The sequence below is a fragment of the Seriola lalandi genome, unplaced genomic scaffold (assembly GCF_002814215.2).
Source record: "Seriola lalandi dorsalis isolate HSWRI2012SDOR001 ecotype SW California unplaced genomic scaffold, Sedor1 jcf7180002054832, whole genome shotgun sequence".
Classification (NCBI taxonomy): Eukaryota; Metazoa; Chordata; class Actinopteri; order Carangiformes; family Carangidae; genus Seriola; species Seriola lalandi.
The window spans coordinates 1,535,341-1,562,192 of NW_019525385.1; the positions used below are offsets into that span (position 1 = coordinate 1,535,341).

At 39.8% G+C, this 26,852-nt stretch overlaps 1 protein-coding gene and 1 pseudogene across 2 annotated transcripts in view; one reads left to right on the forward strand and one right to left on the reverse strand.

The window, feature by feature from the left end:
• Positions 1-18,558, reverse strand: part of spock2 (SPARC (osteonectin), cwcv and kazal like domains proteoglycan 2) — a 28,635-nt gene extending 10,077 nt beyond the window's left edge. Inside the window, exons 1-3 of the mRNA XM_023426647.2 lie at positions 18,447-18,558; positions 17,607-17,917; positions 3,403-3,448 (exon numbers count right to left, since the gene is read on the reverse strand). Coding sequence (XP_023282415.1) covers positions 3,403-3,448; positions 17,607-17,795 — 235 coding nt within the window. The 5' untranslated portion in view covers positions 17,796-17,917; positions 18,447-18,558. The remainder of the gene's footprint in view (positions 1-3,402; positions 3,449-17,606; positions 17,918-18,446) is intronic.
• Positions 18,559-25,323: 6,765 nt separating this feature from the next.
• LOC111670037 (DNA damage-inducible transcript 4 protein-like) lies at positions 25,324-26,690 on the forward strand (annotated as a pseudogene). The gene is made up of 2 exons (XR_015438479.1): positions 25,324-25,616; positions 25,882-26,690. The product of XR_015438479.1 is annotated as a DNA damage-inducible transcript 4 protein-like (transcript).
• Positions 26,691-26,852: the final 162 nt, after the last annotated feature.

Genomic DNA, 26,852 nt, shown 5'->3' on the forward strand with positions numbered 1-26,852 from the left:
GGGGGGGGGGGGCTCCATCCAGCTGGAGCTTTCAACAAGGTGTTTGATGGCAATCTACCATATGTGTGTGTGGGCTGCCTTAGCACCAATATCTATCAATAGCCTCAAGAGGTATTAAACTCCAGACCTTGCTGAGTGTGGACTCAGCGTGTTTTCCTATCCACTTAGTGTCTGCCATTGATCTCAACCATTGATTTGCCAGAAAGTGTCCATTCACCATTCACCGGGGCTCTCTGGCTGAGATAAGCTTCTAGAAAAGCCAAGATACTCTTTAAAAGTGCATGTTTAAAAAAGATCAGGTCCTCTGTGAGTGCATAACACAAGTGCTTGTAGTGTTGGTATGGTTGTTCATGTGTGGCCGTGCATGTACACCTGTTTGTTCTTACAAGTGCAAATTACAGATGCTCTCCTGCAGTGTTTACTGTCTTAAGAGTGAGGTGATTGAATCAGCCGGTGGACTGATGAATTGACTGTAGAGATCCATTGGAAATTACCTGACCTCTCTCTACACTTAGCACAGCACAGCGCTGGCTGAAGTGGAGTCAGCCTCTCCGGTGTATGAATGCAAATTTCCACCTCAGTCTGTTGTTGCCGTTGACTGTCTGTGTGTAAGGAGCGTTGACAGTTCAAAAGCTCCGTCTTGCTCTACATGGCGGGGATGAGAAATGAGGCCTGTAGGCTCGCCTAAGCTCGGGAGTGAAGATATCACACTGATTTAGTGTTGTCTCAGAGGGACAAATTTCCTCTTTTTCCTCCTTCGCTTCATTAGGCCTCTCATAAAGGAAGGCAGATCAATGGCGAGAGATAGCACCCTCATGTCAAAACGAGAGAAAGGGATATAGATAGATGAAGAGCTTTATGCTGTGTGAAATGAAAGTAATGAAGTACCATTCATCTGACAACCTGAGGCAAGCCTATAAAACTTTGGTAAAGTTTCATAAAAGCTGAGCACACACTGTTGAACCCCTACATTATAGAGATGCCACTTGTGAAGTTGATCTATGTGAGTTAGCTTGAGCTGGTGTATTATTTCAACTGTATTGCCGTCAGTATTGTAAGACTGCAAAACCCAGGCTTATGATCAATGTAAACATTTTTTTATCATCCAATGCCAATATGCTTTTTTTTATTCTGTGATATTTGCACACAGATAGCATTATGGTACTATGGTAAATAATACACAGTTAAGGTATGATTAGGGTTATACAACTAAAACACTTGGTTCAGGTTAGGGAAAGTTACATATCCACCACCCCACCTCACTACATCCAGTCAAGGGCAGTGCTTACTGCATGAGCAGGAATGTTGCCATTGGAAGTTAATCATCGGATGCAGAATTGTCCAATACTGACTTAATTCCTAGGATAATAAAGGTCAGAGGTTATTTGAAAGCATTATTAATATTTTTAGATGGATGTTTAGAAAGAATACTATGCCACCATCATCAAAACACCAAATCAGAAAGAAGAATGTTTAATCCTAGTATATTTTCAGACACTTGTAGAATCTATGCCAAAGGGCACTGAAGTTGCTCTGGAGGCTCATGGCTCTTACTAAGACACCTTACACTTCTCCTTACAACAAATGACTACTTAGAGCTTGAAATTCCAGCATTGCCTTAAATGCAATTTCTTTTACCAGGAATTTATAGTGTAGTTAGACTGAGGGGAATGTTTCTGTATTGCAAATACAGAAAATCACAGCTTGAAAGACTGTTTCGTTTTATATTCAAAAATATAAATGAAGATCAAAATACAGTCTCACATATTCAGAGATTACACAGCTCATTTATGTTTGATATAAATTAATCACCTGAGTGTGCAGTGGCCTTGTTTCTGAGTCTGTATCTTGTCTCGCCTAATGACGTCCGCTTTGTATTCTTCCTAGTGAACAAACCTCTTTACAGATGAACAGAGCACAAAGACATCCTTTCACTTTTTTCCATTTTCATCCTATGATACACTCCTACACCAGTCAGCTCGCTTTCTCCGTCCAGTCCACAATATCACGTAGAACTGGCAGGAATAATGTTGATGTCAGTTGCTTTACACTAAATCACTGCATATTAGCCCCCCAACCCTGTCTCACTCTCTTCTGCTGCTTTTACGTCTCTCCCTGGTCCTTTCATTGGAAGCCATAATTAGTCCTTCATTAAGCCTTTGGAAACTGCGCTAATCGACTCTGCCATTCAGCTGACTTCATTTAAGCTGCAAATCAAGCGACAATGGTTGAGGACACGACTCTGTGTCATGACTTCATCTTGCAGCGGCTCAATTAAGGCTGGAGTAGCAGACCTCAGACAGTCAGCCTTTTCGCATGGCTCCTGCTCAAGTGCAGCAAGGAAAGAGAAAAAAATGAGGAAGCAGAAGAACGTGGTGACGGGTTGAAGTCGGGCCAGCGTTTAGCATCTCCTGGGGGAGGCACATCAGATCCACGAAAGCAGATAAAACAGAGCGCTAACATCTTTCAACCTTTTTGCTGGGGAATCACTACAACTGTGGACAGCGAGCGTCTGACCCCAGAATATAAACAGAGAATAACGCCATCTAATAGGATGAACCAGTGACGGTCTGGGAGGCATCACAGTTCAAATACAGGCCATAGATTCTGTCTCCATGCTACAGTACAGGCTAATGACGCTCTGTTTCAATAAATCATGTGGCTTTGCTTTCACTGCCTCAGCATGCATCCCAAGCAATTAAACCAAAGTCTGCTCTTTTTCGTATTTGGCCACTGTGTGTGAAATTATGTTTGTGCCTCAATCCTGAGCATGTGATGAAACATTTTGAAATCACATAAATTACTGTTTTATACAGGGGAAGTGGGCAGAATGGACAGAAAATATAAACAGAACAGAAATAAATCTTGGCCACAATATCATAATTTGTGTTCTCGATTTAGCATAACTCACTGGCCTTGTTTTTTGTGTTGCGTCATGGCTTGTTTGAGAAAAAAAACGTCATGGAGGAGGACAATCTTATTCTAAGACAAATAATATGTCTCTTTTTTTTATTATAATCACTGTTACTTATACTTGGGCCAATATGGTATATTTTGTACAGAGAAATTCTTATCAAGCAGACAGAATAATCTAACTAATCTGAGCAAACAAAAATCTATTTTGTGCCCAATTATTTGGATGTTCATTATGTTTAATAAAACTAGATTAAGAAACTAAACTGGATTTTATGGAGTACAGATTATATATTATATAATTAATGTGGTTGCAAAAAAAAACTCTTTTTGTGCTTGAAATGTTACAGGATTGAGGCTAAATTGTAATCCCATATATATGAGCCTGTTAATCTAGCAAATCCCAACAAAACACTTATATTAAATGGCATTCAGGGACTTAACTAACCACACAGTGAGAAAGAGATGAGATGGTGATTTGAGACTTACTATCATTAGAACCTTGATTTTCATCCCAGGTACGAACATAATCATCCTGCAGAAACATGAAGAAAACAATAATTGATCAGCAACTACAGGGAATGAGGATCCAGGTAATTCACAATGCAGGCCTGAGCGCATAGTGCTGTTGATAGCATAACACATTAACACTCTGTCATCTCCACAGAGGAGAAGTGAAGTAGTTTACATTATCATTGCACACTGACTATAATGTGTACATTAGTCTTACAGCATGATAATTAGCTAAGTGAGACACACTGGAGATGGGCGGGTATAAACTGTGGCTGTACATCTGTATGGAAATGAGTCTGACAAATCTGCACCCAGTGCCTATATGTGAGACATATGGCATCGGGGGGGTGAGCTGCCTTTTAAGTGCTCTGCCCCCCCCCCCCCCCCCCCCCCCCCTTAATTAGAACATTAATCGTTCTAATTAAAATGGGCAACTTGAAGGAGATGTTGTAAAAAAGAAAAAGACAGAAGATGGATGGAGAAGTAGAGATAAAGTCACATAAAAAGAAAAGGAAATGAGTCAAGAATGAAAAAGACATTGTACAAAGGCAGCTGGAGGAGCGTTGAAGAAAAAACAGAGAGAACTGACCTCTACCTCCTGGTGAAATGACAGCAAAAGGAGAGAAAAGAGCCAGTATTAGTGAAGAAGAAAAGCGTAAATTTAGATACAGGGCATTGAGCTGCGTTCAAGGACACAAGAAGGACTTTTATGTTCATTTTAAATAAAGCTTCTTCACAACCTTAAATATTCATGACTAATTAAGCAACAGTCACAAATTCTGAAAAACGTCAGATTATGTGCTTCATCAAGATTTTGTGGACGTTGTCAAGATTTGACTGACAGTAGCCTGGTAACATAAGAAAACAACCCCACAACTGTTATCACATTTTGTTCAAATGTTGCTAAACTCTTATTTGGTGCATGGAAATACATGACATCAATGTAAATCAGTGAGAAATGCAAGTTAAAAAAATAAAACAAGAAACAAAAACAAGATGAACTTTTTAGCTTTAGCAGATTTTTGCATATTCTTATCAGATCTCACCACTCATAGTGAGAAGCTGATAAAGAAATATGTTATCAGGGCCTTTAATATCAAACAAATATAGAGAAAGTGGAGAAAAATCATACAATGAGTATGGATCTTTAATGCTGAAACTGAGAACATCCTTAATGAACCCCAAAACTCATAAAGGGGTAAGTGCATTAAATTTGACACATTTCTGATTGTGTTTTTTTCTAAGGTAAAGGGATTCCACACCAGACAATACAGATGTAAAGCTTTTTGAGCATATTGCTGTGTCTGAAATAATAAACATGAGTCATTTCAAGATATTTACAATCGAGCCCCTCCCCCGCATCCCCCCTTAGCGATGACTTACTCATCACCGTAAACATTTACTGTCCTGGAAGCGTGTGCCAAACAGCTCCCTGGAAGGCGATAAATCCTGACACAACACGTGAAATAAGCAGCCCTCATGAAAGCTGGGACCTTCTTCTTTGACCCTCACAGTTTTATTTCACAGAGGTAAATATTTTCATCGCTGGCAAGCACTTCGCTCAAGCGTGGAAATCCACCAAGCTGCACCACTGTCGCTCTGATCATCCTCTGCTCGCTGCAGCGCCGAGCTCATTTACCCTCCTCAATGACAGAAAAATCACTTCCAGTAAACTGGCTCGTGTCTGGATTTTAACTCAACACCCCCCAGTTGAGCTTCATGAATGATTGTCAGTTATGCAGTTTAACCTTGTTTGGGCCTAATGGAGTCAGGCATTAGCAGGGTAAGACCTCAAAGAGTTTACGACCTGGCCATTAATCTAACGCCTCCCATGTCTCCTTTATTGATGCTTCAGCTCCTGCATTATTTAGCAGCCTTTCTGTATTTGTGTTTCTGCCAGGACCGATGAGGAACGTGTCCTGCTGCGCTGACAGGACTGGAAATCAATGATTTCATAAAAGAAAGGCTGCAGAAAATGTATTCGGGGAAAATAAATTCTCCTGAGTGTACAGTGAAATTGAGCATGAAACGCAGGAGCACGGTGACAAGTTTAACACACAGCAAAGAAGATACATAGCTTTAAAATATGACTCACAGACCAAAGTTCTGAAAAGGCTGCTGGTTTTTACACAGGAGTGATTAAAGGAAGCAGGATGAGAGGATGAAAACGCTCAGCCGCGTCCAGGATCTCTGTGATTTACCTGATAACATCAGATCAGATCTCCTCTTGTTAAAAGAGGAAGCTTACCATCTGCATCAAACAAGGCAGACTGTTCACCCTGCTGCCGAGCTCCACAGTACTGATTGACAGATCACAATCCCTCATATCTGTGCACCCGATGAGACTCTTCACTATAGCATTGGACTCAACTCCAGAGGAACTGAGCAGTGTCACAGAGATCTCTTAAAACAAAATATGTGAAGGACAAGAGGTCATGCTCACGGGGTGGACAGAAAAAGAAGAACAAACAGAAAACTCGTTGAAATGAATGTACAGGTGTGTGTGTGTGTGTCTATCTGACAGGTCGTGTGTGTGTGTCTGACAGGTGTTTCTGGGTAAATGTCAGCTGTCAGACGCACTCTGTGTTCGTCAGTAACAAAGGACACAGTAATAACACTCATGTGGAGATCTGTGCGACTCATCTGCCGGATGAAGGTTTATACTTGACCTTTTCTCACAATTACTGTTAATATCTGCCTTCAGTGGATTTGTCAACCCATGCAGAACAGCAGACAGCCACGATGTACATCCCGCACTCTGCATCAAAAAAAAAAAAAAAAAAGCACCAAGGGTCATGAAATTTACGCAATAACCAATTTCAGCCCACACACACCCCAGTCTCCGGTTTTCATGCATAACAGTGTTTTCCTGCCCAAAAGCTTTTTATGAGTGAGGTGAAAAAGCCTCAGAGCTGCTGCAAAGTAAATGCAAGCATCAAGGGAGATCCCGGTCAGTAAATGTAAGCCAGTTCCAAAATTTCAAAGTGATTTGAATTGAAAAAAAGTGATTTCTGTGTACCTGTTCCCGGATGAGAAACCAAACTGTGGTTCTGGTTCGATCAAAGGAGGGCAGCCGAGTGTGTAGTTTCCTACAGAATGAAATCTCAAAACTTGTCTTTTTAAATAAAGATTGTGTAAAAATATCAACCAATTAAAAACACAAAATACGTCATCGCGGTTTGGGTTCAAAGGACTTTTTTGTTACCGTTGGGACACCTTCATCGTCAACATTGCCTGTTGGTAGTAAACAGGAAACTGATAGCGATCTCCTCTGCTAAACTCTGACATGTTGTTGACTCATCCATCCACCCCAATCTCCTCCCTCTCCAGACTTTGCGGCTACATAAGAACGTCATAGTGTTTCCTCCTTTGCTCCCAATGGGCAAGAGTCCCAATTACTACAGTCTCTAGAGGGCTTTGTCACTTGAGTGTATACATATGTTGTTTTTTGGTACTTGCTGTAATGACTGATGCTGACGTTCGAGGGTTTGATCCGACCGTCACCTGCTTTGCACAATGAGACTCTACACGGAAGGTCCAGCTTCCTATAATCTCCCTCCAGACTTTCATTGAGGACCGGGCTGCGTGCCCACCACTTCTGGTTTTTAAAGTCCTCCTTTTCATTCTCTTCCCAGTCAACTCTGTCGACAACAAAAGGTCCTTATGCAAATACAAGAACCCCTTCAAAGAGGAGAGCCACTGACAGATGAGGGCACAAGGAAGATGACCCTGTACAATGAGGATATGGAAAGCATCAAGTAGCTCATCAGTAAGCAACAAAACATCCTGATTAATGCTGGCCCAAAATGAATGATCAGATATTTTGTATTGGTATTTTTCTGACTTTGATAAAAATCGAGTTTACACTGGAACGTACTGCCTCCAGGAAATAGCTGTACACTGACAGAAGCTTTTGCCTTCTCCCACCTGATCACCTTTTGTATATTACCAAACTAACTGCCAGTCATGTAAATTGAAGAATTACAAACAGAGTGCAAGTAGTGACTGAGGCTTGCAGCCTGTGTATGGGGATGCTTGATCATCCTGGCACTAAGATTAATTTCATTTTATAATTGAGAAAAAAAAGCCTTGCAGTGGGTTCAGCATTCAAAAAGTGCAGTTTCTTTTCTTTCTTTTTTTTAAATAGTGTTTCTTTACAAGACATATTCATGTACTGATTTTTTATTATAGATACACCAGGGATAATCTTGTGGAAGCACACCACTGAAATACACTCTGCTGGATACTGTTGTACAAAATATAACCCCAAAATCTGATGAAATAAAGCTGATAAAAAAAAAAAAAGATATCTCCCTGAGGTTCTCTTTAACAGGGATGCTACATACAGCATCGTATTGCTTCCTCCCACCTAGAGACCAACATAAAGACTCACAGCATCTCGGCTTTGGTTTACAGATCACATGAGACATGCCTGAGATGAAACAAAACAGCCACAACAATATTCTCATCCTGTATGTCCTCCACTTATCTTCATGCACATTAAGCTTCAGGGCACGGGAAGCAAGCCCACCGATTCCTGCATTTCTGCATGCACACAGGGCTCTGAGCTGATGCTTGAGGATTGCAGAGCAGAGGCGGAGCATCAAATGCTGAAAGTCTGGTCTGCTTCCCTTACAGGACGGAGTCAAGTACAAAGCTTATGTAAGAGAGCTGGGAGGACTTTTGGGAAGCAGATCGATGGACAAAATAAGGGTGGGGATGGAGCAATGATACAGACCAGTGGTTCCCCACTAGTAGGCTCAAAATAAATCCGAGGTGTTGACCCGCAGAAAATGATTATTTCTATAACCCAAATTATGCTTATTTGTCCGTTTTCCTTTCTTTCCTGTTGTACTGGATATTTTACCTCTTAATGCTAAAAATGATTCAAATAAAATTGAACTGACACTGAAATTTTAATAAACCTTCAGTGTTTCCTTTCTCCGCAAGGTCTTGAACATGTGTTGCCAAGATGACAGACACAGAGAAAAAAGAGCCCTGTGCTACATTCGATACTCTAAACCCTGTGGGTTTAAACATAAGACTTTGATTTGATTTCAGAATAATTACTCTGATAGATTTTTGTATTGATTTGTCCTCTGTTTTTTGTAATATACAGTATCTGTACACCACTGATATATTTTGACTCTGGGGTTTACAGTTCTGAACTTCGTTTTTCCATGACTACCTTATGTCATTATATGCTTTGACATTTGTCTGACACTCGAGGTCTAGTGACTGCGAGCTTGGCTTCATTATTACAGAGCTCCTTTTTCTAATAATCCCTCAGTTCAAACAGAGGGAACAGTCAAACTGGTTTTAAATATGTAACAAAAAGTTTAGAAATTTAAACCTCTCATTTCTTCTGGACCTTTAAAAACATGATATGCAAACATTTTGAATGCTACTCATAGCTGTTTTCTTTCATATGAAATCACTGTATATATTTTTGTATGTGCATATTTGTATGTAAATTGTGTGTTTGAGGTTACCTCTGTTAACAAAGGATTAAATAATGAAGCTAAAGTGGTAGAAAAGGCCTTATTTACATTTGTAGAGCAAGTCTTTAAGCAGGCTTCCTAGGGTAGAAAGAGAAGTACACACACGTATTTCCTGTGGTTTTTCCATAGTATTTCACAACATGAGGCCATTAAACCAGAGGACACAAATAAAACACAATACAAACAGAATGATTGTGGACCTCATGGCAGGAAAGTCTCAGCTGGTTTTCCTGCATGTTTCTTCACTGTGTGCCTCATGGGAGCATTTTAACAGGGGGGTGCAGACAATCATGCTCAATCCACACGTCCAACACTTCCAAATGTACTTTGTATGTGTGATACAATAGATGCACCAGGTTTCATTAAAGAAAAAGCAATTACAACCTACCCAGTGTTGAAAATCAAATTTAGAATGAATAATTTACATATTTCTTATACTTCAGTTTGCAGAGAGATTTCCATTTGTACCTCAAAACATACTTTGACAGATGAATAGGCACTGTTTTCATTGCACTTCACAATACCGGTTCATACATGAGTAATCTCTTTCACACTGAAGGTGGTGGACGAAAGGTATTAATTTATGTCTGCACTCAATGGCGAGACACTTACTGTGACGACTATACATATTGTGCTTTATACATAATAATTCCTTGCCTCGTGCAAGACGGGCTCTATGTCACTCTGCACACTCAAGTAGATACGAGTGACCTCAGATATAGTGTGACAGGAAAGGATTGATAAAAAATGAAATTCAAAAGCCTGGCTGAAAATTGCACTCAAGTATGTAAACAGTGAATTGCCTTTTCCATTTCACTACATACATATTCAAGGGTACAGGACAAAAAAGGGCTGTTTTCATTGAATTAGGCAGAAATATTGATGGGTTCTGGGTTCTTAAACCTTCTTACTTCATTGTTATCACTTCACAATACACACAGCATACACATACAACACATGCACACAGATACAGCTATAAAAAAATCACACTTAGTCCACAAAGTCTCTGTGCACTCATGCCAGCCCTGTACTCACTATCTATAAATAAAATCAGTCCTTGTGCCTCTCGGGGCCCTGGAGGGAATAAGAAAACAGTCTGCAACTCACTGGAGAATCTGGTACAAACAGTGAGAACCTTCACACTTCACTGAAAACACAGAGCTCAACTCAAAAACAGACGTGTACAACAATGGAAAATCGATGAAGTTTCCTTGGTAGGGGCTAAAAGAAGGATAAGAATCAGCCGATGATTTGAGACAGGGGACTCTAGAACAATGTAATCGAATAAGAGAATCGCAACCAGTTCAGCAGTAACAGCGGACTGAAACCTGGCTCGTCTTGTGGAAAACGCAGACTGGCTGTAATTTCTGGTTCCATAACAAGTCCAGTGATTTGGCTTACTCATATCTAATACTGCTAAAATTTCTTAAAAACAGATTCCCAGGGTTGGTGTGTTCCATTCTCTATCATTTGTCAGCTACAAATTCTTTTGAACGCTGATTGATTTTCTAAATTTGGAGAATACACAATGCTATTGAATACTCCCTTAGCCTTCTTTTGCTACACCTGTCAATCTTTCCATTCTGGCAAATCTCATAGTTTACAATTACTTGCTGACTGACACGATAACTATCACTGGCAGATTTTACAGTTGCCGCAAGCTAGGTTAGCTCTGTGAGTTGGTTGAAATGCTTCATTACATGGTGTTGTGCTAAAAGACTGAGACTTAAGCTGCATGTCCCGAGCAGCATCCATACCAGATAATACATTGAAGACATGGACATTAAAAAACAGCACTGTTTGTGTATTACAGTGAGCAGAGATAGTTAGTCCATGTATGATAACTACAAGAAAACATGTAAGATCAGACTGTTTTATTCTAACATAACCATGTTTGACTGCTTAGCTTAAATGCAGGCACAAGCAAGAGCGAAACTTATGCTTTATTGCTTGTATTTTCAAACATTTTGTTTCAGTTTCAATATAACACGAAAAAGGGGTTTTATATTGGGGACCACCTGTTTGCTGAATGCAGCGATAACAAGTTTAGCTGGGGTTGCTTAAGTGTAAACTTTCCCAAAACCAATAAAGAGCAAAAGTGTCTGATAAAGCAGCATCCAAGACCAGCTTCTACAGGGTGGGGAACGTTCGTAATGTGTAACCCCACAAAATAATGTAGTGTAATTGCTTCTGGACCAGATTAGGCCACTACTGTATATAATAAACTAGTTGAGGGCTACCAACTCACGCAATTGACAGACAACACGATCTCACGCTAACTTTTCATCTTGGCTTCCTCGAATCATCTCCGTACCCACCACTGAGGTCACAGAGGTCTGGTATATTTATAATAAAAGTCTAAAATAACTCTGCTTTGGTGCTACAAAGATACTGTAAGATAATAGAATAGATTCTCATTTGATCACCAGCGTCAATGTTTGTGTGTGGGTGGAATGAATGATCTTGTCCTCACAACAAAATAACAAAAATCACAATAACAACATGGTGGTTCTTTATTTATGTCAACAAACCGGACAGGCAGGCAGACTGTCCATTATAATGCCAGCGATTTAGTTTCACTTGAGTGAATTAGCTAGCTAGCTAGTAAACATCCATCCATTTCAATTCAGTTTGTGTAAAGCATTGAAATGTATGTTAAAATGGGGTAACCCTATATATGTTTTTTAATTCACTGCAAGATTATCCTTGCAGGGGGAACATTTGCATTTAAATATCAGTTCACCCCGTATTTACTCTCTTCACGGACATAGACGAAAATTAAAAGACCGGCATCAGTCACAGCTCAGCTTTGGGAGGGGACGAGACGCGGGACAAGATGAGGAGACAGAGAGAAAAATAAAGAATGAAGGTGATGGAGATGGAGATAAGTGAGGAAGAGCAGGGACTGCCCACTGTTCCCAGGATAGGATGAACACTATTTCCCTGTGCTGTCCAACATAAACAAACACTGACCGACCTGATTACATCCAAACAATCTAAGCCTAATTTACATAGAGATACCACACATTTAAAAAATTGCTCCTCTAGCTATCTAGTTTTGGTTTTTGGAGAGGGTAAAATAAGAAACTATCACTGCAGTTTTTTTCAGTGTAGTATCTCTCTTTATGCACACTGCTTCAACATGTGTTGAAATACAAGCTTGGCATACCTGCCATGCCTAGTTACAGTTGCTCAGCTATGAATGGACAATGAATGAAATCTCTCTAGTCATGTTACATCTTGAGTCTGACCATGAGATCTTCTTAGCTACCGGCTCCTTTCAAAACAAGCTTCTCAACACAATACACTGTGGGTTTTTATGTGTGCATATATCTGTACGTATGTGTATATGTTCTTTTTTACTGTCAACATTTTCTGGTGTTCCTTAGTGCTTAAAAATATGGATTTGCTCTGTTATTTTCAACCACCTCTATATTTTCTAATCAAATTCTCTTGCATCTGCTACTGTGTCTACAGAAACTCATCTCACACACAGTCACTGGCTGTGACTGGAACTGGCTCAAGCCCAAAGGTAATAACACTTTGGTGGCATTTACTGTAGAGACAACCACTGCCACTTAGAGTTATTGTTAGTTTTAACAGGGGGAAAAAGGTCTTTTTTATTGAACCTGTCTTGCAGAATCTCAAAAGCCATACAGAGTCTCATAATCATTTAAGAGGTGTAGTGCATTTGCAAAAGAGAGTTAATTATTAAACAAATCTCTTAAGTTTCAAATGGTCCTGTTTTACATCTGAATTTATATAAACTAACATCACGATGCACAACTCTTCAAAGAAAAAGTATCTTGGGGCGTTTACCGCTGCTAATATCTGAGCTGTTTACTGTATATACAGGTTTTGTAACTATAGCAGGACATTGAAGCATCTGACATAGAGATTCCTGAATCTTAGGTGTGTTTTTGCAGCCAGCAACCTATTTGCCACTGCGACTCCCAGGTGTAGCCGACACAGAAGCAGGTCACTGCAACATGTCATGCATCTGAAATGCTCACAAGGGCTTCTGGCACCTGTAAGGGGGAATGCTGTACAAAAAGATGCCTTAAAGACCCATGTTTATGTCTGCAACTATTATTCACACCTGTATGAAGAGTTCTGGGTGAAGATACATTTATTCAATTTTATACACAATTGCATCTGCTAAGAAAATTGATATTTATCGCCTTTCCTTGCTACTTGTCAAATCCTCTCCCTGTCTCTCTGCGGCACCTGTGCCCTTCAGCTGTGGCTATTGTACTGCAGTGGGAAGCAGCTGTAGCTGTGCAAGCAGAGCATGATAAAAGGCTGTTTCTTTTTTTCTTCTACTCAATTACAGCCCACCTAAGCCTCTGGTAACCAGCCAACACACCCCACAGCACGCCAGTATCGTGTCCAAATCCCGAACAACCAGACCACCTCTCCCTGACCTGTCGGAGGTGATCGAGATCCACTCCATCTGCATTGCCAGTGGAGTTTTGGACATTTGCAGCTTCATAGAGAAACTGGAGCACGATAAGGAACGACTCATGCCAGAACAAAGCATGATTAGATAGACTAATGGATTTCTGATTAGCTGTTATCATCATTCATAGCATTAATGCATCAGCAGCAGCCTTTTCTAATATGAGAGAGCACAGGGCATTGGAGCGGCTCTGCGATAGGGAAGCCAGACTGAGCGCAGGGCTAGTGATGATAATTTACTGTCTGGATAGTCTTAAATTGAGTATTTGGCTCCAGTGTTACAGATGGCATTATCCACAATTATGTTTCCTATGCTAGTATGATGAAATGATAAAAAAAAAAAAAAAAGCGTCAGTGACAAGTGCACCCAGGATCAGAAAGTGTTAAAGTTCTGCTGGATTGTGGCCAGTTTAAGAGACTAGAGGCTAAAATCAGGCAGGCGAGTAGAGGTATCTCAGGTACCCTGCCCTCAAATGTTCTCTAAAGATTATCAGTGTGGTGCATATGAACATCATAATAATGACTGCCAGAACCTGCAGCAAGCGCATTCTGCATATTTAATCCACTGGCATCGACAAGGGATGTGATGTTTTTGTGCTTTCTGCTCATTAAAAATGAAGTGACTGGATAACAGGTGCAGCCAGGATTGGTGCTGGGTGGTCCAGAGCTGCCTGACTGTAGAGGCATGCGTTTTTCAGATAAGGATTTACAAGGCACAAACAGGACAGGGGAAAGCAGAGAAAAAATACTAAACAAAAATCACATCACCGACCTCTTTCTGTGATGTATGCTGACAATAAACATCCTTCCTCTGGGCGAAATTTACATTGCTTGCCCACAATATAATCATCTGTTTTAAGGCACATATCTGAGTTTGTCTTAAATCAACAGGAATAAAACATCAGAACAATTTCATGGCTTGGTGATTTCATGGACAGTCTCGTCCTTACAAGGGAAGTTGAGCAAAAAATTGAATTTACTGTTGATTTGCCTTTAGTAGACACACCAGATTGGATCTGCTCTGCATAAAATGCTATAGTCTCCAGCCATTTAATTTCATAGTGAAATTAAGATTGACTTGCCTGGTGAGATGATCCCAGTTGACATCTAATTGTCCCTATAATTGAGTCCCCGAATTTCTGTGTGCTGAACAAACTTTATTCAGAGACTGTTAAAAATGGTGCTTAAAATTAAAATGAGTCCATGTGATGAACAATGAGATGTATTTTTATGATATGAGCTATTGTGTGTCTCCACTTTTAGCCATAAGAGCTCTCTTATTCTATTTAGACCTCCATATTGAAGATTCATTATTAGTAAGAACTTTACGGTTTTAATTTAAACTAAAAGTGACTCACTTATAAGAATTAAGCAAGGATGTCAGTCTTTCTGCATTCAGTTACCATTAATAACCCTCCTTGTTCCCCACTTTTACTTTCACTTATCTATTTATTTATTTATTTTTCCTGGATTTGGTGCATTACTGGAATGAAATGTTGAGTGCACCTGTCAGATTAAAGGATTGAAGGTATCCCATTCTGTTATTTGTTGACTGTAACTGTTAAACCTAATCGCCTTCTCTTCCTGTGAAATAGATTGAATTGAAGTGAGGGAGCTATTTTTATTGGAAGTGAAAGAGGCTCTTATCCTGAATCTGCTTTTACATTTCGTAAGAGAATAAATATGAAATATTTACAGTGCGCATTCTGCTGCCTATGTATTGTGTGTGTTTATGTGTGTGAGGGTTTGTGTGCGTCTGTGTGTGTGTGTTTTTTCAGGAGGGAGATTGAAAGAGCTCGTCTTTCATGTTGTGCAGCTTTGATTATTGCTTTCCAGTGTTGGGTTAATATTCAACATTCAACTCTCAGAGGACTGTGCAAGTCAACATCAATTTACGTAATCTGAATACCTATAAGTGTGTCACTGGCATTTTTTTTATATATCAACCAAATGATTCCCAGAGACTGAAATGCTCATTTTCTAGTTCAGATTTTTTTTTTTTTCGCTCAAAGACCAACATGAAGCAACGGCAATTAAATGTTCATTATATTCAATATTCAGCAGCTCTCATTAAGAATCATCAAGAAAATACTAAACGGTGCACAATTATATTTCAGTTGAAGGGGCCTACAGTGTTAATGATATAGAAGAAAAAAAAAATCCTAGTAAAGGATGTTTCCACTTATTCCTCCAGGCTGAAGCAGGACTGCTGAGGGGATAGAGTCATCAAACTCCCAGTGATACAGGCTCCATTTCAGCACCATAACACATAGACTGCTGTTGCTACGGCAGCAAGCAGAAATCAGAGAGGTTTCTATCGGTGATTCCCCCGGGAGGTTCAGTGGTTTGCTTCTGTGATGTTTCTCCTGTCATCATCATCATCACCAGAGACACCAGTGCTCCTGCCCTTTAATGTGTTCGCAAACGCACAAACACACACACACGCGCAACAACCTTAACAAAAATCTCACTTAAGCACTTGCACAAGTATAGACACAATCAAACAAATGCGCACGTACACACATTAAGAAAATTGCTCCTGGGAATAATGATCATGAAAGAGATGCAGTGTACAACTGTAGGGGTTGGTTGTGTCACACAGCAGCTTGGATGTTAAACCGAGGAAAAAAGGGAAAGCAGAGCAAGCAACATCTTCATACTGGCAAACCCTTAAGCGCTGTAAAGAAGATGATCCCACTTAACCTGAACTGATAAAATCTCGGGATATTTACATATTCCAGGTGTGTTTTTGTTCACTCTTGGAAGGAAGGTTTTTTTTTTTCTTTTAGCGAAGCCAATCATGATGTGCTGAATTGAGAGTGAAGCTGCTGCTCTAAGTAACATTTTGGATCAAAGCTGTGTAAATATGGAGCAGCATCCAGTGAGTTATAATCCCACAATAATTCTGACTTAATCTTTCCATGCCCACAATTTCATTACCTCCCTAAGTACAATTCCAGAGGACATTCTCTTTAAGTAATCACAGTCAAACTAATCCGTCCCCAGGAGGGGTGGTTGCCAATTTTCACAAACATTACGAGCCATGACGTGTAATTTAAGGAGGTGTACGAATGTGGATCAAAAAATGACACCACAGCTTCTCTGTGATGTTATTATTTAGAAAGGCTCGCCTTCTCCTCCTGAGAAGACATGGCATTGCTCTCATGTAGATGCTCAAGCCAACTGCTCAAATTTCAAATCCAATAATGATACCCATCACGTGCTGCAGTGACCACCCCGGATCAATTAAAACCCAATTAACAGGAGTCATGTGGAACATAATCCAACTGCACTATTGTCCAAATCCTGTTGGGATCATTAGTAATCATTGCACAGAGCTGGAGGCAAAACTACGTCTATACATTCACAGACACAGCAATATATCACCGTGCATACCCTGCAGGCTTTAATCAATCCCTGCAACCCAGTTCAGTCTGCTCAGTAGGTGAATATGCACATCAATCAATCACCACCCCTCTGCTTTAATTGCTTAATTCTCTTGTTTGTGAAATCTCTTGGGGCACATCTGGAAAACACATCTGAGGTAACCCATATTAGGGGCAGTATGATGGAATAGGTCTATACTGCTCCTGCTGTGCAAGTGGGACTAAGACATTAATTGCTTATAATTAACCAAGGGCCCATACACTAAAAGAAGAATAGTAGCCTACATATGGATTGTGTGTGCAACTTTGACCCAGCTTTCCTGGTAAAGCTAGTTTCCACTCATGGAAGCTCTCCATTTAAAAATCACTTTGGACAACCTTAATTTGTGGAAAGCATTTAGAAAAGTAATAGTCTATGTCCAGTCAGTGGCAGCTAGTTGCCTTTGCCATCTCCACAAACTATACATTTCCCTCATAATGTGCACCATATTTTTGAATAACCAATAAACAAAAACCAAATCAGGCTAAGCATGTACATGGAAGTGACAATGTGGATAGTATAAACACAATCCCTCATACATCTCCATCTTATTACATTCTATGAATAAATATATATATTTTGGTCACGCAATAATTTCTTATTTTGAAACACTTCATTTAAAGTGTGTGTGTTTCTCCAGTGTGGGCCATGTTTTAACAACAGCACCAAGTTTGTGTGCATTATTTTTCAGGCAAAGAAAGTCTGTGATAACTATTTTTACTGTTTCTAAATGGCCGCGTGCGTGTTTCTTCTACTGCATTACAGCGCATCTCTCGATCAACACGGCGGACTTACGTCTCTGAAGCGATTCCAGTGCTTGATCTTGCGGCTGTACTGTGAAATGGTGGACAGCCACTGCTCGTCCTCCATGAAATTCCCCGTTTTTTCCGCCTCTTTGACGCTCTTCACGTCGGTCTGGAAGGTAGACCCCGTGAGCATCACCAGCGGGACGAGAAGGCACACGATATCCGTAATTTCCACCATGGTAGCGGACAAAAACACCTCGCAAACTGTCGGCTGTCGGCTTTTCTCTTCTGACAGGAGGAGGATGCTGAGGCTGGATTGAAACTACCAAGTGATTAGCCTATAGGATGCTCCTTCTGCTGCTGGGGGAGAGGGAGGGAGGGAGAGAGAGAGAGAGAGAGAGAGAGAGAGAGAGAGAGAGAGAGAGAGAGAGAGAGAGAGAGAGAGAGTTTTACATTTTGGAAATTGTACGTATCTTAATTCTTTGGCAACGTTGTTTTTCTAAAACTTCCGTGCAAATAAAGCACCTTTAAATTGCATTCAAAACTTAGCACATAAATATCTGAGTACAAGTATAAAGCAGCACGAAATGGAATTACTCAAGTAAAGTACAAGTACCTCAAAACTGTACTGAAGCATATTACTATATATATATATATATATATATATATATATATATATATATATATAAGGTCGCCACTGCCACGAGATGTTGGCTAGACCACCAGTACCTCAGACCGAAGCAGTAAGACAGTAAGCCAGCTACCAACATTTGCTGAACAGATTCATAATATGTGTAACAGCAAGTTAGCTAACGTTATCATGCGTTGGCCATGGCCGGTCACTGTTGAAAACAGACACGTAACATTATGTAGCCGTCAAGTTACTTACACATGGAGGAGAAGAGAAGCTGGTTTGGGCATAAACTGTAAATAAAGATGGACGTAGCCTAAGTAACCGGTAGGTTTATGAAGAGCTATTTCGTAGCTCAGATTTAGCCGCTCCGCCGACGCCATCTTGGTGGTACCTGGCTGCACCTGACCTCCTGCTAATCCAAAAATGGTCATGTTGGTTGGTGGCAAACATAAGCTCAACCCAAATGTCACTCAAAGTGGCACGTCCTCAATTATAACTATGCATAACTTTAAGGATTAATAACATTTAAATGGGTGAATTATATAAACCCTGCCTATATCTGTCATGAAAGGGGAAATTAGCTAGAATATAGAGAGCAAAACCATTTTGTGTACCACGCCGTCAACTTATTTCTGCTGTAAAGCATTTTAACATAGGAGTCTATCGAAATTGACTTGCTTTTAGAGCGAGCCTCAAGTGGCCATTCCGAGAACTGCAACTTGTTGACACTTCCATGTTCGAGTAATTGTTCAGTCCTACAGGTTGCCACTTTTTTCCCAGCAGGTTTGGAGTTTGGCTCTCCATCTCAGTAAAGCTAGACCAGTAATGGTTCCATTGAACTGGGAAAGAAAATGGGACCGGCTGTACAAATGACACTGATGAGGCAGGTAAGGAAACTGACGGAAAGTTTAAAAAAAAAAAAAAAAAGCAGATGTATTTAAAATTTATTTTGGGGTTCCTAGTAGCCTAGTATTTTTAGTGACACAATAATTAAAGTTTTAATTTTTCATTAAAGAAACAGAAAGTGTCCAATATTTCTTTTTTGTATGTTAATATAATTTATAGAACTTTACATTTGAAATGTCATATTTGCTGTCTAAACAGACCCTGGCCACTTTAAAATCCTTGACCTTTGTATGGCCTCTGAAGTAGGCATTTTGCACAGCAGACATTTTGACCTGTCATAGCAGGTAAAGCACAGGTGCTATTCATACCAACACCAATGGGTCTGTTCCGTTTAAGTGCCCTGGTAAACTACGTCAGGGAGTCAGAAAACATAATTTTGGGTTCCAGGAATTATTATTCAATTAATGTTGTTCACGTGCTGTGAAAATGGTCTAATATCATTGAGCTGAATCAACAAAAACTGAACATTAATGAGTCACAAATTAATTATTATTAACTGCAGGGCTATTGTATTGGCTTGTGATATCACGATGAACCTATGGTCTGGAATAAAGTAAATGGATTCTTAATGGAGTGATTGATTATACATATTACTTTGATCACAGTCTGTCTATCTCTGCATAAAAAAGAGAGTGACTTGGCAAACTTATCCTTTTGCCCTTACTGCCACTATAACAGTAAAATATACCTGACTAGAAGTGGATATTAAGGCTTCATAAAGCTTGAAAAGTGAGCTCTGCGCTGCTGCCCTGCCTCAGAATTATTATCATAATTGATTAAGGTAATAAGACGACACAAATGCTGTCGATCTCTGTTCTACTGTGTTCAGATGGCCCACAGATAATGGCAGTTTCTGATATGTTACTGAGAAGCAGGGCATTTGTGTTGTGCCATGGCTATAACACCTGACTGTATCTGCCCTGTCTGCTGCATATCTCCCTGCTGCAGCCTCACTCAGCCAGTCCCCTGAGAGATGCACTGAATGACAGCTTGTAATTGAAGTTAACTGATGCCATCTTTATTTCATACTGAAAAGAGTGTCTTTAATGAAGGCAGGCATGAGACGGGGGTGTCATGTAATTTCTCAGCTGAACGCAATCAAGTTTACGGGGAAAGATAGGGAGAGGGGAAGTTGTTTGAACTGAATACACGTAGTATAATGCAAAAATTGGAATGTGATAAAATCTGCGTCTGGAAGCAACAGAGCATGTCTTAATCCACATACCTGTATATTGATACATACACCAAGCACACTCTTTTTTATGCAGCTTTACACTCACATTGGTGAAAAATATCCATTTGTGCAAACAGCAGATCTGCAGTTAGTTTGAACCGGACTGTCCTTCGTTTGTAGCTAATGCTAGGTGTGGTTATACTGAAGTGTTTTAACACAGTGCTCATCAGCCTGCTTCATTCTCAGTGACATTAATCAAAGTAAGAGCAATGAGTCAAATGAAGCGAAAACAGCAGTGTGTGATCAAAATTACACATCCTTCAAGGCACATGTTACACTGGGAGTCAGACACAGACCCCATCATGAACCCACAGACAGATGAAATGTGACAGTCAAAGAGCTGGGTTCCAGAGAGAGGAGGGCAGAACATGACAGGCCAACAATGATCATCTCATTTATTGGAGCCAGTTAAAGAAAAAAAAAAGGCTGAGTAATCCTAGAGTCACAGAGCCATAGGGGGTTTCAGGTAATCTCCTTATGAAAGCTGGAAAAATACACTCCACTGTCAGTCATGTGAGAGTGGTTTCCCCAGGTCTGATGCTTTGTGAAGGAAAGGGAGGGAATCTAATGGAATAGCTGCAGGATGGAGACATGTAAAGATCAGATGATGCTCATTAACAAAACATACTGTCATCAAAAGCAGACACCATAGACATGAGATAATGCTCTGTACCCAAGGGCCACTCATGGTGTCTGAGAAAGTTCTTTATCTATTAAATGTTTTATTTACTTGTACAAGTACTTTTTTATTAAAGTTTGCAATCCTCAAAAATGCAATCAAAAATGCTTTGTGTTTAGAAATCCAAACTGAGTAATAACTACAGTTCATATGGATAAACACATTTTCAAGATTTGATGCAATTGAAAAAGTTTTATATTACAGTATTATTTATTTCCTTTTATTCTTTTGTATTTTAGCCTCACTAGCAGCATGGTGTTAGGAATGGTGGTGTGGTTGTGGGTCGGTTGGTTGTTGGATGGATTTTGTATTATGACATGGTACAGATATCAATGACCAGTCAGAGGATGAACTGTAATTACTTTGATGCCCTGACTTTTTATCTAATGACACTAGCAAAGTTTTCACTAATCCATTGAAATATCTCCACATCCACTGAATGGATTGCACAAAATTTTGTACATTCATGGTTACTAGACAATGAGAAAAATAAGTGAATAGGCATATTATTCTAGATGTCAAACTATTCCTTTAAGCTAAAAGAATAGAAACAATAAGCACGAATTACATGCAAAATGATTTCAGATTCAAGAACAGTCATAACAGCAACAACAAGTCCTGTTTAATTCAAAACCAGACACAAAAAGCATAACATTGGCAGCATTGATAAATAATGCACATAGTTCTAAAATGAGAGATAGCTTCACTCAGGGACAGATCACGGTAAGAGTACTTATAAATAATGATCAGGATATTTTTCTCTGTCTGATGTCATGTGGTCACAGTCCATCATGTATTCATTGACTTTCTTACTCCTGTGCCTATCACTTAGCAATGCAGCCTCTCTGCCTAATGACATTCAATCAATATCAATAATAAGGCTCATTCACAGGCACGACCATACAAACTACAAATAATCCAGTTCCTTTGGGTGTTCTGCGTCAAGTCGGTGAAGGGAAACAACAATCATACCTTTTCCAGGGGAAATACATTTGCATTCAGTGCTCGGATTCTGCGACTGACAACAAGAATAAATCAATGATGAAAACCCCACTGAGCCAGATTTAAATACTGAATAAAGTACATGTAAAAAAAAAAGTACATTATATGAATCTCCTGAAATATGTACAAAAGAAGAAGAAGAGTGTATAGAAAGTGCAAAAATATATGGATTTCATGTAATTCACATTCATGTAGCACGACTGTGCAGCTTCTTTAATTGTGTGGTTATCATAGATTTTGCCTGAGCTACACTGCACCCCTGCTAACTTTCTGTAAATCAAGTTAAACTTAGATAATGCTTGTACCTTTGAAAGCAATGAGCAATGTCATACTTTCCATACCATCAGTTGACTATAATGTTTCTTAGATTGTAGTCAAATACTGTTTGCTCTAGTGGGCCCATGCTTAAAGTGTGAAATAGGTAATTTGTTTGTATTAGATCATTTGGGAAATATTGTTTAAAAAAAAAATTAATGTGGATTAAAGGCCTATTTCAACTGGTTTAAGCTAAGTCATGTTTTTCTTTCTTTTTCCTTTTTTTTTGATCCTTCACTTTTTGATCGTTCCCAAATGTTTTAAAAACTTAAAGAAACCCACAGACTTTACTTTTAATTCAAGGTCTGCCAAGAATGAAGAGTCCAGCGCTCCATTAAGCTAATATTCAAAGCATAGGTTATTTGAAATTGGTGTACAAAGTGTTAACGCTTTGATAAAGAAGAGTGCATCTCAGCAAAACTTGCCAAACATCACAGTTTCTCCTGCCCCACCTTGAGAGTGCAGGTCTGCTTCTGCTTCCTCCAGCAATAAATCAAAACCTAAATGGAACACTGTCCCAGCTCCGACTTCAGGTGACGCAGGCACATAGAGCCAAACAGAGAGTCCTGTGCTCAGAACTAAAGGATTTCCAGATAAACACAGGGCTTAGATGACAGAGGAATGAAAGACTATATGTAGGGATATTTACCAGTGATATGCAGTGATACTCTATTTCTTCTTTAATTAGAATCATGCTGGCTAACACTCGTTTTTCATGTCATGAACAATGATTAAAAACAATGACGCATCCAAGATTGTTACACCATAGCTTCAGCAAAACAGATCAGCATCAGTGAGGTGGATCCTGCTCTCAACAGTATGTTGTTGCTATAGCTACAGCCTGGCAAACAAAATCTGGGGATCTTACCCGTTTCTGAATTAATTAACAACAAACACATATTCAAAAAAGCCTGAAGAAGAAGGTTGTATCTGAGCTAGCTCAGGTGTTAATATATTGCATTCTCCACTTGTAAGTGCCTTATAATTGCTTCAGTTATTTTCACACCAATTACTGTAACAGACAGTTCTTTGGAATGAAAAATATAAGAAGGCAAAGGTTTTTCTTTGTGATTCCGTCTAATGTACCTCAGATTAAAGCAAATTGTTCCGGGAAAAAAAAAAAAGAATTAATTCTTAACAATCCATTTGGTAGTAGATTTATTATACATGAATTACATAGCCCGAGGCTGGCCAGCCTAACAGCTCTCTCAGGCCTGTTTGAATTGTAAAACACAGAGCCTGTCATGCTTTATTTCCTCTTCTCCAGTTTACTTTTTTTCCATGACATGTCACAAATAATCTTTTACCCCAAACAGCTTGGTGTTGAAACTGAAGCTAAGTTAAATGATAAACTTTGCGTGCAGACAGACATAAAGAAAAAAAAGAAAAGAAAAAAAAAACACCTTTAAAGTGCACTTGCACATGAATGAATGCATGTCAAAAAGAGTGTTCATGGTTACATCCACTCAAAATAATAGGTGCACTCAGGCATAGACATTTTTCCATGCTCACACACCACACCACAGCGTTGTCATTGTATGTAATTTATAGGTGATGAAGTGGCGCCATGATGTGGAGATGCAGTGTATTACACCATTTAGGACAGGCCCAGCAGAGGACTGTTCCACCATTAGCAAGTAGGTAAAGGCCTAAATCCAAATATCCAAGATGTCATATTCTCCCATTACTGTAAACCTGTTTTTCCAGCATAAACAAGTTGTGTTAAGTAGGTCTATTGAAAGAACATTTTGTACAGGTTTTGGATGTAGTTTTCTGTACAAAAATGATCAAATAAATGTGTTTTGCTCAAAGGGTCTGGAGCTGAGCTTTAGTTTGCAGCAATCCTCTTTCATTTTGGACATTCTATACCATCTACGTTTGACCAGCATCCCATTAAATTGCATATAATAGGCTTATATACTCCCATGTAAATCAAACTTGAGACACAAACATTACAAATTCAAAAATAACCTTTAAATGCAAAGACAAAAACCACACACTGTTAATACATGGGGGCCAACTCTGATGTGAACTAAGCATGAGTGCAGTGTTTCTCAGGGGTGGGGGATGGTGTGAGTAATGTTAGGAGTCAAAGGAGTTGGACAGAGGCGAGGCTGCTACTCTAAACCTCTGGGATTCAGTTCCTCGAATAAGAATAATAAGAAGAGTTGATGGTTATTTTATTAAACGTATTTAAATGAGCACAGTGGCCACATACACCAACACCACCATCCTCACACACAAGATAAACACACATTTAGCAAAATGATTAACTCTGTGTGAAACAATTAACACATGCAGTCTAAATATCTGAATACACATCTGTAAACACAACAACCTCTTTTAAGAAAATCAAGCTCTTTATCATTTTTTAATTTTATTTTGAAGGTGGATGACTAGAATTCTATGATAACCTGTGTTTAAGTATGATCACAATTATAGTCCATGATAGCATCTGGAGCTGAGTTTCTGCCAGGATCATAAACACACACTGTTATAAGCATTTATAAACAGAATCCTAATTTGGATGCATTGGTTTAAAAAAAGGTCCACAATGCATGCTCAGCATTTCTGATCATCTAATGAAAAACACACGAGGCCTACGTGCGATACGTGTCGGGCCCTACAGCCATTCACAGGAATGAGTTTTTCCACAGCTTTCATCGTGTCTCATTTCTCCAGAAAGTGGGAGGGTGGTTGTTGTCTTTTTGTCGTTTTAACCGACGGTTTATCGGCCTGTCGGTTTGACTGTTTAACTTAATATCTAAGGGTCAAATTATTTTAGAAAAACAAAAACTTGTGTTTAAGTTTGGCTGGGGGTCAGGCAACTGCGAGGTCTGGGGTGGGGGTCCTGGCCTTTGCTTCATCAAAGGGACCAGAAATGTTACCAGGCAGGGTAGAGAGCTGAGGACGTGATCTGAAACCTCATTGGTTGACAAAGGCAGTGGGCGGGGTGTTCTGGCTTGGGTATTTAATGCTTTGTTCCATTGTTATCGTGTGTTTTCCAGCTGGTCTGGCTCTGGAGGTGGGGGCACTCGCTGTTTGAGGATACCACTGCACTTCTTTTTTATTCTTTATTTTTTTTATTTTATTTTACAATCCTTTTCTGTTGGTTTGTAGAATATGTCTTTTTCTTGCAATCAGTCCCTGGACGGCAGCTTTCCTCCCTCCCCAGCAGAGGACAGGGGTTCAAAGCGGCTGTCCTGGGGCAGCCTGCTGCATAGGCTGACTGAGCTGAAGGGGATCAATCAGAGGGTCACAGCAGATCGGTGCTGCAGGAGTGAAACTGGTGAGTGTTGCTGGCTTTTGTCTGAGCAAACCCCATTGTCTCTTGTTTCGGTGGCCGAATAACATTTTAGTAATTTTTGGTGTTGTTGTTTTGTTTACTTGAACATGGAAAAAGAAAGAAAATGAATCCACAAAGTACAAAGGGGTTAAAAGAGATTTACTGTTACTGATAACCTGCACCTATTTTTAATCAGAAAACAGAATCAAAAGTTTAGGGTGAATACTGCACCACCAAACAAGACTCAATATGTATTCTTTTGTTCTAGGATCTGTGGCAGACATGTCCCTGTCAGAGTCAGATTTATTCTGTGATCCCCTGGAGGAAACCTTAGCTGCAGAACTTGTAGCAACCATCACACAAAGTCTCAACAACGCGTCCCACATCCTGGGCTGCTCCAAACTCATTTTACCAGACTGTCTGCTGCACAGTATCAGCCAGGAGTTGCTCCACCTGGCTGTGTGTGAGCCCTGCGGCCTCAGGGGCGCACTCATCGACTTGTGTGTAGACAGGGGAGAACAGGGCTCTCTCTGTACTGTGGACCAAATAGCAGTGGATGCCACCTTGGTCCCAACCTTCCATGTGACCCTGGTGTTGAGGTTTGAGTCAAATGGATTGTGGCCAAAGGTTCAGAAGCTCTTCAAGCTCCACAGACGTCTGCAGCATCTCCGGGGCACCGACACGCTCAGAGGCTGAGCACGAGCTTCAGGGCTATTAAAAGGAAACTGTACTGTTCAGGGGAGCTGCTGATTGAGGAGTGCTGCTGACCAAGCACTCTTCTCCCCTCATAATCTGAATAAAATTCATGTGCACTGTGAGAAGAAGTAACACGTCAAATGGCAATAACAAGGTTTCGCTGGAACCAGTCTCATGGCAGCTACTCACCTTGTAACAGGTGACTCAACAATGAAGACCCATGTTTGAACATGGATCAGTTTGTTTCCTATGAATGTAAAGTCAAACCCTTACGGGAATGGCTTATGTATTTGATAGTCAAACATTATCATCTGAAACTTGTGTCTTGTATTTTGAACTACTTGAATAACATAAAAATAAATTATTTTCTATTATATTTCATCATGGTTTTCTTCTAACTTTCTATGTCCCATTTCCATACCCATATACAGCATGTACTACATCCGAATTATCGTAGCATACTCTTTTAGCAGTTAGCATATTCAAAATAAATGAACATACCATTTGCTACAAATAAAAAATGCAACAATACATGCAATGTCA